Source organism: Parasteatoda tepidariorum, chromosome 2 (assembly GCF_982258835.1).
Source record: "Parasteatoda tepidariorum strain Cologne lab strain chromosome 2, Ptep-v5.0, whole genome shotgun sequence".
Lineage (NCBI taxonomy): Eukaryota > Metazoa > Arthropoda > Arachnida > Araneae > Theridiidae > Parasteatoda > Parasteatoda tepidariorum.
In genome coordinates, this window is record NC_141756.1 from 48,311,474 (window position 1) to 48,326,472 (window position 14,999).

General features: G+C 28.4%; 1 protein-coding gene across 1 annotated transcript; it reads left to right on the forward strand.

Annotated features, from left to right (window-relative positions):
- Nucleotides 1–4,824: 4,824 nt before the first annotated feature.
- Nucleotides 4,825–12,439, forward strand: LOC107441212 (progranulin). The gene is made up of 4 exons (XM_016054385.4): nucleotides 4,825–5,017; nucleotides 8,039–8,144; nucleotides 10,464–10,922; nucleotides 12,271–12,439. Exons 1-3 carry the CDS (start codon nucleotides 5,015–5,017, stop codon nucleotides 10,919–10,921), a joined length of 567 nt encoding a protein of 188 aa, XP_015909871.3. The 5' UTR covers nucleotides 4,825–5,014; the 3' UTR covers nucleotide 10,922; nucleotides 12,271–12,439.
- Nucleotides 12,440–14,999: the final 2,560 nt, after the last annotated feature.

Here is a 14,999-nt window from a genome sequence, read left to right on the forward strand (position 1 = left end):
CAACTTCAAGTTCATTACATTCAGTTTGTAGGAAATTAAGATTTATTGATGTCTTGCACATGCATTTTGGTTTACTTTTTCTTTATTGGCACTGCAGCCCAGGGCGGGCCTTAGCTTGAAGCACAGAAGTGTAGATATCGCGCAAAAGAGTATTTGAAATTGACAAAATAACAATCGTTTGAAATTATCCGTGCAAATATATTACTAAAATGTGCTTGTTTCTTTAACGAAATATTTTTTCAATGATGTCACAAATTGATTCGCATGCGCATGAAACTATGTGTAGTCAGTATAGAAAAAAGACAAAAAAAAATGAATGAATAAATAGATCAAACTGTAACAGTAAGAAAGTAAATAAAAAAAATTAAACTACATACACTGAACAAAAATCTCCTCAACACCAAAACAACTGCACACCGAAATTTTTTACAGTGTAGATCTCATAGAGCTTTTATGTAACTACCTTCCATAATAAATCTATAGTATCATAATAAATATTAAAATAGTTAGGCGAAATAACTAATTATTTTAATATTTATTATGATAAATTTCCTTTCCAATTATTTTCGCATCAGCTTTTAGCTGGTTTTAAAATGATCACATAAAAAAATATAGTTTCTTTTACTAATATTATTTTGAACCGAATGAAAGAGCAAGATTATTTTTTTAATCAGATTTAAAGGAATAATTTTAATCAAAGTAATTATGACCTTCTTTATTATCGTTAAGCGTTCTAAAATAAAAAATAAGGTGATGATAAAATGTGACATGCGAATCTTTCAATTCCCGGATATTCTTTAAGATAAGTAATTTTAGTTTCACTTTCATGAACTGTCTTAGATTTTAAATTGTTTAAAAAAATTAACCAAACATTGTAGAACACAATAAAAACTTACATGATTTTAAACTAGTTTGTATCTTAATCTGAATTTTTGATAAATTGATCGACACACTTCTCCATTATGGTGAGTTAATCGTAAATTTTTATTTTTGCCTTCAGGGTAAAATGTCCCCCCCCCCAAAAAAAAAAAAATTCTAAGTGATGATTTATAAAATACCGATGAGTTATGTGATGATGTTATTAATAATCTCACTTTAAGAGGTTATGTTAATCCGCGAGGATTGAAGAAAAATTAGAATTATCGATATTTTTAAAAATATTTTTCAAACATATTCTGGGTGCGAGAAAAAGTGCCTAAAAGGTATTTTATTATGATAGTAAAAAATTACTATATATTCGTTCGATTAGAAGAGAAAAGAAATAATGAGTAAAATAGTGATTTTCTGAGACTTTTTCCTCTAAAAGTTTGTATTTGGTCGTTGATTTGATTTTGAACTGGAAAGAAAATCTGAAGCAACAAATATTGTTAAAAATAAAGAAGCAAAAATCAAGTTAAATTAGATGCAGAGAAGCTGAGAAATGTCAGTCAACGACTTCAAAGACCTGTTTTTATGATAATTGTTTTAAAAGTTATTCTCACACTATTGCTCATAAGCATAATTTCATCGAATTCACTTGAAATTTTGACACGATCTTGTCTCTCAGATAAACGTACTTTCAGACTATTTAATAAAATTCCTTTTTTCAATTCTTAAAGATTTTCGTTAAACTAGATTGACAACGTTGCTAAAAAGCCATAAAGTTACTTGAATAAGTAGCTGACCAACTACAAATTAAAAAAGTTAAGATTAACTTAACAATCGTCTTCCAACACTTTGGTACTCTGATCAAAGCGTACATTTTAAAATTTAAAAAAAAAATTCTATTTTTATTTACACACCCTTGCAGACGAAAAATGCCCAGGTCATCAAGGTCACCAAACCAAGGGCCAACAAACCACCAAAGTTTACCAAACAGGTTACCAAAATTGTTAGCACGATACTGATAATCATGTTAAAAATTTTGATTGAAAATTTTGGTAGTTACAATGTGGTCATAATACTATACTGAGAAAATAAGTATGGTCAGAACTTCTAGAATATGGAAAAAATTTACCGTGCCTTTGGCTCTATGGAAACATAAAAACCGTCGGTAATTTTTTCCGAAGTGCTTTGATAATGGCTTTGGTAAAATTAACAATAAAATACGTCTTTATAATATGTGATAAAATTTGGTAGCTGTGGTAATAATTGATAATTTTATCATGATACCTTAGAGCATGGCATAAAAACCAATTATTCCATTAAATTTACTATTCAGTTTTGTATTATTTCCTAAATGTGTGGTAATAAAACGATGATTTTAAAAACCAGAATTTTCGGTAAACCGTTATGCTATGAACGAAAAAATTTCCAAAGGAATGATTTAAAAACCGCATATTTTTTATTATCAATTTGATTTTTATACCTTATTTTGGCTTTATTTATTTAATTATAGGCTTATTAGGGGGTACACAATATGACGATCAAGTTTAATATGTATGTATATATCTAATAGTGTGTTTATTAGCTTTAAAATGAGGAAATTCCAAAGAAATCTCATTACCATACTACACTGTAATTTTACCAGATTTTTATTCGCGGTGTATATTGAATTTGTTATTATAATGTTTTAATGATGTTGACAAAATGGGGTCAAAAATGTAATATGCATAAATTAAAAAGGATAGGGTTTTTATTCTGATTCACATAATAAATTAAATGTAATTCGTTGGTTATTTTTTTGTTACCATTTTATAGGTCAGGTACATCAGAGAACTATATCAATGTTTATTGTCGTAATTTTAAGAAAAAATGGTGGTGAATATTTTAGTTTATATAACTATAACAATACTTCACATTATCATACTGAATGCAGCAAATAATTTGTTCAAGTTCCCTTCGACCGTTTTGATATTTAAATAATTTGATTTATATTTGTTATTCATCATGAAATTAAAATTTTACGCAACTGAAAAATTATTAATATACAAAAATAGCATGGTAAATTATTTCCCGCATACAACCTAAAAATAAAATCATGTGGCTGTTTAAATAATGTTTATTTAAAAGAAGAAAGAAAAGTATAAAATATTCCACAAATTATTTTAAGATTTAAGGCGATTTTATTTTCATACTAATAAAAAAATGCAAATCGTATTTTAAATTCCGCTACCCCAACTCTGAAACAAACGAAGAGTTATAGTTTATCAAAAATTTCGGAGTTTTAATAAATAATAATTGCTTAAATAATCCCTCTCTTACATCCTTAAAACAAAAATTTTATAGACTGGATGACTGTTCCTGAAATGTTTATTTAAGGGAAAAAAAGCGTGAAAAATGTCACAAGTTATAACAAGATTTCTTGCAAATTAAAGTATATTGAAAATTGTATTTTAAATTCAGCTTCCCCGATTCTGAATCAATTTAAAAAAACAAATTTGATATATTCCTAACAAGGATAAGATCTTTCTAATATAAAAGACTTGTGGGTTTTGTAGGTGGTATTGGTGCATTGAAGAAGCATTAGTGAAAGAAAAAGTAAAAATTTTTTTAAAATCAGTATTCAGGCAAAGTAGTTAACTTTAAAATTGATTATATATTCAATATTGCAAATACCACAATCCTAATACATGAAATAATCCATTGTCATCGAATCTCCTATAAAAACTCAAATTGTTTACGAAATTAGAGTGACCGTTTAGAATGTACAGGGCATTATAGAGGTCAGTAATTATATCTAGCAATAAACATTTCATTAATGCAGCCTGAGCAATACAGAAAAAATTAACGTTTGTACTTCTTCTGTTCGAACTCACATATGAAGAAAAATCATATTCGAAATAAACATCGATTTAAAAAATGTTTGAGAACATTTTTTCAATAAAAAAAAGATTAAAGATTTAGAAAGAAAAGGAATCTTTCTAAAAAATAGGAAGTTCAAATTTTGTTAAGCATTTTTATTTTTCAATTCCTGGGAGGCATAAACGTTTTACTTGATACATCACGAGTTAGGTTTCAATTATAATAAAACTAACGTTTACTAAAGTTTGTTATACTATATGACAGGGGTGGCCAACCTACGGCAATCCTTCAAAGAGCCACATGCGGCTCTTTGAAAGATTATTTGTAGCTCTCGATAAATGTACCCAAGTTCCCTTTTCATTTTTGTGCTATTATATTTTAATATTTTTCTCAATCCATTTGAAATTAACATAATTCAAGGTGAGTTTTCCATTTCCAATATAATTATGACCGAAAAAGCATCTGGAGAGTTAGAATTAATAGAGATGCAAGAAGGTCAAGCTCTACAATTAAAATATAAGTCGATCAAGATTACTGAAATTTGTACCAGAATCGAAGTATCCTGAATTAAAAAAAGCTGCTTGTCGAATTATTTCAATATTCGGAACAACGTACTTAGGTGAATCATTTTATTCCACTTTAAAATTCGTGAAATCTAACCACCGATCAGTATTAACTAACCAGCATCTCAAAGAATTACTGAGAAGTGCTGTCACCAATTATTCACCAGTATTATCCACCATTATTATCCACCAGAATTATCCACCAATTATCCACCATTATTATTCAGTAATTTTAAAGAATTATCAAGAGAAGTAAAATAAATGTGTTTAATATTTAAATTCAATACACAGATTTTGTACTTTTGCTTATATGTTTTTAATAAATATAATTTATCTAAAAAAAATTTTTTAATACCTGTTTTGCATACCTTTTAAATACGTATTTAACTGCGGCTCGCGAAAAATTTCAGATTTTGAAAAATGGCTCGACTATCAAGGAGCTTGGCCATCCCTGCTATATGACCTCTTTCCTTATCGCTGGTCATGTTCGTTGATGATATTGCAATCAGTTATGTGCGAAAAAATTTTATGTCTTTCAACTCTTAGAGATTTGCTATGATAAGTAATTTCAGTTTCACTTTCGAGATATATTTAAGAGGAATTTAAATGTTTGATGTATATTAAGCAAAATCTCTATGAATTATCGAGTGTAACAAGAAGTTATGATATAAATAACATAATTTTTTTTCGATATAACGGATAAAAACTAATTTGTCTACTTTTACAACATGGTGAGTTAATTTAATATGTTTCCCGTTCTTAGTTGCTAAATTTAACAATATTTCTCAGTTTGCTGATATAGTGTTCAGCGAAATAACAATGTTTCAAATCACAAAATTACCAGCACCAAAATCTAATGGTTAAAAGCCCATTAAAATATACAGATTAGACAACTCAACCTTAATCATTTTTTAGAATCGTCTTCTTCTTTTAACTACAGAAAACGATTTGAGTACTTTAGTTTGTTGAATATTTTTGTTAAGTTCTCGCGACAAGATTCAAGAATCTTGCAATCCCATCACAAATTAAAAAAATATTAAAAAAAACTTTTTTGTTAATTGTTTATTAGATGGTATTTTTGCATTTAGTCAAAACTAGATAGATATAATAATAATAATTGGAATAATAATAATTGATTAATATTTTGAATTTTTTATCCTTTAAAACTTAAAATAAATTAATTCATCGACTGTAAGACGAACAGTTTATGTATTAACAATATAATTTAATATAATGAGGGGAAAAATTATATATATTTTATTTTTTGTAATATTCAACTAAAATTGACTGCGGCTATAATTTTGGGGAGCACTAAATTTAAATTTTCAAACACAGTTTTGAATGGTCGAAAAACAAAATTAAAAACTTAACAAAACTGTTTTAAATATGGGTGATATTAAATTTTATTTAAAATACAATGTTAAAAAAGTTATTTACTTAATTGTTTGTTGATTTATTTGAATTTAGTGATCATTTTAGTTACTTTAAAAGATTTTTGTATGAATATTGTTTTTCTCAGAATTTTATATGAAATTAGAATTTTACAATTTGTTGCTCTGTACTTTGTGTCTCTGAATGTTTCAGAATTTTTGAATTTTCTAATAAATTAAAAAACTTACGGGAAGTTTTTATTAGTAAATCTCTTATTGATTTCAAGACATTTAACGCTAATGTCCGGAGTGTAAATGCGAAATTTCGAATTGAGCATTAATAGGTAAAGCTTTAAAAAGTTATTGAATAATTATTTGTAAATGTATTGCCAGATAATTTAAAAGTAAAATTGCTTTTATCAATTCCAAAGGTGAGCACATTTTTCTAAAAGTGTGAACCAAATTTCATGTAAATTAACTGCATTGTTACTTATGTTAATCAAATAAAGCTTCTTAAATACTAAATTGAGTAATTGAGTTGGATAATATTTTTGTTTATGTACAACAATACTTAGGTGTTTAATATTTAACTTCAAGTATAATAAAGATTATGTAATACATATTGAATACATCACACCGATAATGTTTAATTAATATTGCGTCGTGAGTATTTAGAATACATTTTTCTATTTATTTTATATTGAAAAATTATTCTATATCAAAAGGGGTACAATGTTTATCATCGATATTTCATAAATTTCCCCAGGCGGGCTTTTTGTCTTTAAAATACAAAACAAAAACTATTGTTAAAAATAATGAAACGTTGCATAAATTTAAAAATCTCTATAAAACTATTATGACATGAAAAGTTTGTTAAAGTGGACAATCTATGTCAAAATAAAAGTATTTTTTAAAATTTGTGTTACATTATTTAATTTAACCAGGAAAATTAACAGGTTATGCTGCATTAAAAAAATTGGAATACGTAACCACCATGTTCAGTCTTGAAGTAAAATGAAATTTTTACAGTGCATGTAGTCACATTTTTTATTCTCCTTTTCACTGTTATAGTTTTATTTATTTAGGTATTCATTTTCTGTACATTTGTTTATTGACAGCACATATTTTCATGCGCATTATAATCAATTTATTGCACCATTGCAAAAATATTTCGTTTAAAAACAGGCACAATTTTAGTAATATATATATAACATACACTGTAAAAAATTCCGGATCAAATTATCGACGCTTTGAGTGTCAGTATTTAATAGCAAAAAATTCATCTTTACCGTAAAATGCTACGGAAAAAAAACTGATATACCTTAATTTTTGCCGTAGTATTTACTACAATATCACTGAACCACTGAAATTAAATAAATATTACTGTAAAAATTACGGTAAGAAACTTTACGGTAAAAATTTATTTAACGGTAAATTGGATTTTATGCTGCACTTAAGACGTTTGATCCTGAAATTTTCACAATGTAATTTCTTAAGAGAATTGTAATTTTGCCAATTTTTAAATTTTTCCCGATTATGGAATGCATTTGCAATAGTTTACCTTATCACCATAAATGGAGTCAACGAAAGGTCAAAATTCTTTACAGTGTACGTATCTTTACGTCTGGAGATGATACGAACCAGCCTCCCTATTTATGAAATTTGCGATTGTTTGTATTTGACGAGTGATTAAATTGTAAATTTGCATCTTTTTTTAATTTTTTGATGTGCGATCTTACTTTTTTTCGTAAGAAAAACCAATCGAAATAAAATTAAGAAGCTTTTCAGCCACAACGCACTTAAGCGCCCGAAGAAAAAATATGATCTTGGTATTTTTAAAAATTTCGAATTATGTATTAACTATTCAAATTTTAAAGTCTTTTTTGTGGCTTTTTTCGATGAATTTTATTTGCATAATTTCAAAAGTTAACAAAATTTTAATATTCTGTTCGTTTTTTTAAAATATAATAGTACTGTTTGCCAAACTCATGTTGGATTCTTTTTATTAACGGTTATGAGATTTATGGCATGTAAATCATTATAGAGAGATTTATCCTTTTTTCGCCAAATTCTTTTTTTAAAGCTCTCCGTTAATCAAACTTAGTGCTCAAACTTAGTTACTTAGAATGAAGCTCATGTTGTTGATTTTCTCCCTCATAACTCTTTATTGAAAGAATAGATTGAAACAAATTCGTGCATTTACAGCTATTTTATTCTACAGATTGCATATTTGAGAGTTACTTCTGAAACCTAAAAATCTTCTACTCTAAAACAGCCTCAATTTTTATTGAATGGATGGGTGAAGTAACCCCATTGGAGAAAAAAATCTTGTAAACACCCTTCAGAAAAATAAATAACCCCAATGTAAATTATTTTTTTTAGGTGAAGTATGTTCTGAGTGCTGTAATGGGAATGATTGTTTTCACTTTTGTTAAAGCTGAAGACGTTGAATATAATACACTCTCCTGCAATAGCATTTATTGCAACAGTAAGTAATACAGTGTGTGTATTTAAGTATATTTAAATATATGTTGAGTGCATGATATGAAGAGTGTCCCGAAATATCTGTAAGATTTGAATTTTGCTGTAAAATCATGACTGAAGGGCACGATGTCTTTTTCTCATGTTGGTCTATTGAATGCCAAAATGGTTTGAACGATACGGTCCTGATTTTGGTAGTTTTCGTAACAATGTAATTTAACACTGTTATTCTTTTTTTAATATTTTGAACTTGGACATTAAGGACACGAAATTCTCAGCCTCATTCAACAACCAGGATCAGTAACCCCAGAGGTATGATTTGTTATGGGAACGAACATGGAGGACTTTGTGATTCGACAGATTTAACATGCATCAGTCACCATTTACTGCACGGGGAGTCTTCGGCCGGCTGGGATCGAACCCATGACCTCTTGGACATGGGTACAGGGTCCTACCAACCAGGCTATCCTGGCCCCATCTCTTTGTTTAGAGTATAAGGCACTTAAACTGTGGCTTCTTTATTTTCCTTGGCTCAGTAAACCAAGTTAAAAAATTTGCAGTGTTTTTTAAAAAACTCCAATTTGGAGAGATTTTCAACTTTGGTAAAACTTATAAAACAAATAGAATAATTTTTTAAGTTCTGTGACAATGGTGCTGGAGAGTAACTTTTTAAATTTTTAGAAATTATATCATAAATGCTTTTAATTTTTTTAAGACTGGCTTTTCCTCATATTGATATTTTGCGTTATTCTTATGATTAAAAGCAGAGGGTGCTGGGTTACATAGCAAAAATATCCCCTAACAGTCTTGAATAACTGTCACAAACTTACATCTGTTATAAATGACGCATATTATTTGCTAAAAAGCGTTACTTTTTCAAAAAACAGCTTGAAAAGCAAAACAAAGTCCTATATTTAGCATACAAAAATGTCAATAAATACTCTTAAAAGATTATGAATTCGTACTTTTTACTTAGTATCCTCAATTTTGAAACTCAAAAATTTCAGTCAGAAAAAAACTATAATATAATTTTATTCTTTATATATCCATGCTCTCTTTTTTCCGTTTGTTGAACAAAAGGACAATAGTAGTTGACTTTTGACTCAATTCATATTAAATACGTGATATTATGTTATATTAATAATTTATTTCTCAACTTATATTAAATTAATATTTTCTTTCTCTTTGATACTTGACAGTTTCTAATAAAAGTGCTTAGATTTAAAGACATTAGATTAAAATACCTTTACTACTTAAATATTTAATGTATGATTTAAAAAATGTAGATTGGAAGATATGTGTGTTAAATTTATGTTTAGGTGAGATTCGTTTAAAATTGGAAATGGTAAGGAGTTAGAAGTGAAAATAGGACAATCTGACATGAAATGACTCTTTCATAGATAAAGTTGTGAATGAAAGCTAGCAAATAGAGAGATTTTTCAAAGTTTTACAGTAACTGTTAACTCAAACGTAAACACATTCAAAGGGCACGATCGAAGTTTCCCCTACAAGTTGCAGCGTCGCTAAATGACAGGCTGAAAAAAGTATAGCGTCACGGTTAACATAAGACGAACAGTATGTAAATTTTTCGTCTAGTATCTCTAATAATAATAATTTATAAGTGGGTCGATATATTTAACTGACCCTAAAATTCACTAATAAATTACCAATAATAAATTACGGTGAAGCTGTTCAAGCATCAATACCATGCAAATTCGTTAGAACGGTTCAAAATTTTACCGTATTATTCTGTAATTAATTTTACCTAAATTTGACTGTACGTTTGCAATGGTCCAATTTGAATTGAAGCATGTTCAATATCTTACTTTATTTAAAGGCAATTCTATGGTTCCTACAATTCTACACTGTAAAAAATAGAAGACCATATTACGATTAAAAGTAACGCCACCTTGAGTGCTGTCATACAGTACGTTGTATATAGTGAACATATAATGGAATAAAAAATCTGATGTAACATAATTTTAAAGTTATTACTTCACGAATCATTTTAATTAAATAAATATTACTGTAAAAATTATGGTATAATATTTTACGGTAAAAATGGATTTTGCAGGAAAATGGATTTTACGGGTCAAAGTGCCGGTACTTTATACCGTAATTTGTATAGACCGTACTTAATGCCATTATTTACAGTGAACTATCATGCAATTATCTACTGAACTCTTCTGAGAGTTTAGTAGAAAATTGCATGAGTCTAGTAAATTAACTAACACATGACCCATTGCGTTCAAAAATTTACGTATGTATAATTTACGTAGGTATAATTTATTTTCTTAATAAATCTTCTACCTTTTTAAATTTTCAGGTGAAGAGCATTGTTGTTTTTCGGAGACTAAGGGGGCTGCCTGCTGTCCAACGGGAAACATATGTGATTCGAAACTTGGTTGCATCGAAAATGTCAACAATGGTTCGACGGTGAAAGTAGTAAGAGAATGTCCTCCACTAACGACAGAATGTTTTTCTTGTCCATTATTTGATCTTTGCTGCCCGCTTCCTTTTGCTGAGTGTTGTGATGATATCATCCATTGTTGCGCCCATGGATATGAATGTGATCTTCAAAATATGCGTTGCAACAAGAAAAACAACACTGGAATTTACTCAAGGATTTTTAAAAGAGAGGCATCCACAGTGGATCTTGGCATGAAGCATTGTGGTGATAAGACCTGGTGCCCAGAACTTGATGAGTGTTGTCGGAATAAAAACGGAGGATGGGACTGTTGCCAGGCAGTTTCAACAGCCACAATTAACAAAAGAACTCTGTAAGGTAAATAAATCCTGCATTACACGATGGAAAAATAAATTTAAAAAACTCACTAATCCCCACGATATTTTTTGAAAGTTTAAGTTCAAAGATTTTAGAAGTAGTGCTGCTAGGCTGTGAGGTAAATAAATCCAGTGTTACACAGTTTGAAACTAAATTTTTTTAAAAAAATCTCACGTTATATAAACGTTATTTCTTAAAAATAAAAAAAACTGAATCCCGTCTCAATTTAAGTTTTTTTGGGATTGATAGAAGCATTTTTTGAAAGTTTATGATCTGCTAGACTTTTACTAGCTGCTAGACTTTTAGAAAGTGCTACTAGACTTTTACTAGCTGCTAGACTTTTAGAAAGTGCTACTAGACTTTTACTAGCTCCACAAACTCTTCATAACATTGTAAAAATTCCATACAATAACTCAATAATTAAAATCCCACAAAAGTTACATTAACTCCTAACAATAACTTCAAGCTAACTTTTGCTAGTTCTATATACTTTCAGAAAAATCAGTTCTGCATTGAACAAAAGCATTGGTATTGTTTTACAATAACCGCCAAATATGCTTTAACCATAATAATACGTTTAATTTAATTCTATTTCCGTTCAATCTTATTGGTAGCGTGCAATCAAGTTATAGATGGTCTAATTTGCACAAGAATATGGATGAAATAAGCATCTTATTATGATTGCAAGACATTTAATTGACATTATGGTTCAAATGAGATTCAATTCAAAATATATACTTACTCTTTATTAAAATTAAAAAAAAAACTGATGGGAGAAAGTGGGGTAAGAACAGGAGCACAAATAGTAGAACTTCAGTAAAAAAGTAGAAGCCATCTTAACTTTTTATAAAAATTTTAGAATATTATACATGTAACTTGCATGTGATATAATTTTCTTCGTCCTCCGTTACACTACAGCTTTCGTGGCATAAACACACAATGAGCGGGGGGAATAAGAGTAGGTAGTACCCGGTTCTTACCCTGAGAGCATATAAACATATAATAATCTGGACTAAAACCATTTTTGCAACCCTTATGACTAATAAATAAGAATAGTTTAAAAACAAAAGAACAGTAGAGAGTAAACGGATTTTGACATATGCATGGCAAAACAAATTTTAACACACAGACTTCGTTAAATAATCTGCAACAGCAAGCCAATCGAGGTACCCGGTTTCACCCCGCTACTCAATCTTACCCTACTCTAATTTACTTAAGGTAAAAAAATATATATTCTAAAATTATACAAAATCTATACTTCATTATGGAATTTTTAATCCCATTTTTGATAATATGTCTGTTTTTTTTTTTGGATTAACGAAATACTTTTCAATTTTTTTCATTTCAGGAAAGAGTACAATTTCGAGAAAGGAAAAATCACACTCTTATTGTACCTTCTGTTATGTTCATTGACCTAATCAGAAGATGGAGAAGTCTTCATACGACACGAAATATGTTATGAGTTATAAAACTGTTGTATTTTTATCTTTTGGAAAGTTATTAAAAACATTTAATGATATATTTATCTATTGTAATTAAGATTTATTTAGCTTATATCGTTTCAGTTGCATATTTTTTTACACTATTATGTGCTAATCAGTTGGAGCAAATTAGTTTCTTTCAAGTTTATTTTAGACTTGAGCAATTCGAAAAAGTGTGGAATTTCATCTAAACTACACGTTTCGGTTTTTTTCTCAAAATATGGCGCTACACTGTTAGAATTTTCATTCTAAAATTATGGTAAAATTACCGACAGCCTGTCCATCCAATTAATCGTGAAGTTTACGGTAAAGAACATTTTTCCCTTAACGGTTTTGAAACCGTTTACAACTAGTATGGTTGAAAAAACATGAATACAAAATTATACTGTTTTTTTTAACCATTTACAACTAGCATGGTCTCAAAATCGTAAAAAAGAAACTTAACTGGACATTGAAGATAGTTCCGCAGTTTTATACAGCTACCATCTATGCGTAAATGAGCCCAGGGAATAATAGCCGAGGGTAGGGCAATGGAAAATCTTCATGTGCTGATGGACAAGTGGGAAATATTGTGGTGTCAAAGCTGGAAAGCAAACTACCGTTCTGTCGGTCATGAGACTGACAGATTAGCCCTCTCGGGTATTAAATGTACCCATCTGCAAGGAACTAAGAGGCCTCATTAGGTAGTCTTTGATAGTGAGATAAAATTCTGGTTGTCTAACAGTATTAGGTAAGAAGCAGTTAATAAACTATTTATCTGACAATTAACAGTTTGAAGACTATCTTATTTATGGTTATTTAACCATGTTTTATTTGAATACGGTAAAATAACTAAATAAAGTGTTATTTAACCACTTCTAACAGTGTATAAGCTTATCGCTGGATGAAATAAGTTGTAAATTCAACATAGTGCATATGAATATATTATATGCCTGAAGATGTTTGGTTTGACGGGATATTTCAACATATGGCCCCATGTCATAATATAAAAATAATGGTAAATGAAAAATCAAAATGTTGTCAAAAACTTCACAAAAATTGTAAGTTTTTGTGAAGTTGATAAAAAATACCTATGTAGCAGAAAAGAAGGAAAATAGTTCTGTAAAAGAAAACCTGTTTTTTTTCCTCACGATTTCGAACTTGTGCTTGTGCACTATAGAGACTATGTCCCAGCGTCTTCAAGAGTTAGCCTCCAAAACGAATTAATACTGAAAATTTATTAAACACAAATAATTTATTTCTGTACACAACTCTAAACTTTAGTGTTTGTAAGCACAACTGTTTTGAGTCCTTTATTCTATCGAGAATTAATAAAATGTACAAAAATCTAAGAAAAATCTAGTTAACAAAATATGTAAAAAAAATTCTAGGGTAAATTTAAATATTTAGATTAAATTGATGAAGTGTGTTATCCGACGCATGCAGCATAAAAGTGTATTATCCTGAATATTTATCCAAATACATACTGCAGCAGTATCAAAATCAAATGATTTCTTTGAATTTTTTTAATATATGTTCTGCAGTTTTATTAAAACGATTCTTTTTCTCCACTGCAAATTTTTAAGCATAACTCATTTTTGGCCGTAAATTTCACGGTCTCATAAATTACTGACGACTATTATAAATGATGTTAAATTCAAGTTCAATATTATTATTGAGTATTATAATAACTATGTAATAATAATATAATAGTGTAAATAATAATGAATTAATATAATAATAGAAACTATTACGATTATAAGAGAAGAGTAACAAATTTTTTAATACAATTTAGTATCATAATTTTTTTCTTCATACCCTAAGTTTTAGACGTTTAATGCAAAATATAACTACTTCGTGTGATGTTACGTAATAATCTTTTAGAAATATATACATAAAAGTAAGCAAATATGAGTAAAATATTAAATATATTCTAAAAATAGAATTTTTTAAAAAGATGTTAGATATTGTTATAACTGGGGATTATCGGTACATTTTTCTTCGATTGTTAACGGTTCACACTATCAAGAGTTGGATTATAAAAGCAATTCATAGATTGTAATTATTGCTGTTCTGATCATGTGACATTCTATGAATTTTTTTCGACTTTGAAAAGGTGCTAAATATTAAATTGAGCCATGTCTTTGTAGAATTTTACATTTCTCTTGAACTTAGATGAAAAAAAAAAGAAAGAAACTTAAACTATAATGTCGTTCACTTTTAAGCGTTTATAAAATGCCTCGAGTATATCGTTCTAGAAGTATTGATTTTTAAGAGTGCAGATAAAAGGAAGAAAAAACACGAGTCATAAAATACTTTAAAATAAAATAAATGTTTTAAATGAGAAATAAGAGAAATTGAAAGACAATTTCATGAATAAATCTAAATGATAATGATTTCCTTAAAATAAATATTTCTACTTAAAAATTATTATGGTTAGAAAAATATTTAGACTACATAACGGTTAAGTACGAAAAATTTAAACCCTAAAAAATTATTTTAATTTCCATTTATATTACAAATGTTTGTAATAAGTTGTCAGAATTTTAGCTTACGAAAAAATAATTTTTTCATTGATTTTAAATATTGGAAATTGAAGTTAAAAATAAAGACAAAG

What these genes read in the sequence shown, in the direction of transcription:
- LOC107441212 (XM_016054385.4), top strand. An exon ending in CAATAGCATTTATTGCAACA is followed by an intron (nt 8,145 to 10,463) that starts GTAAGTAATACA and finishes TTAAATTTTCAG; the next exon opens with GTGAAGAGCATTGTTGTTTT.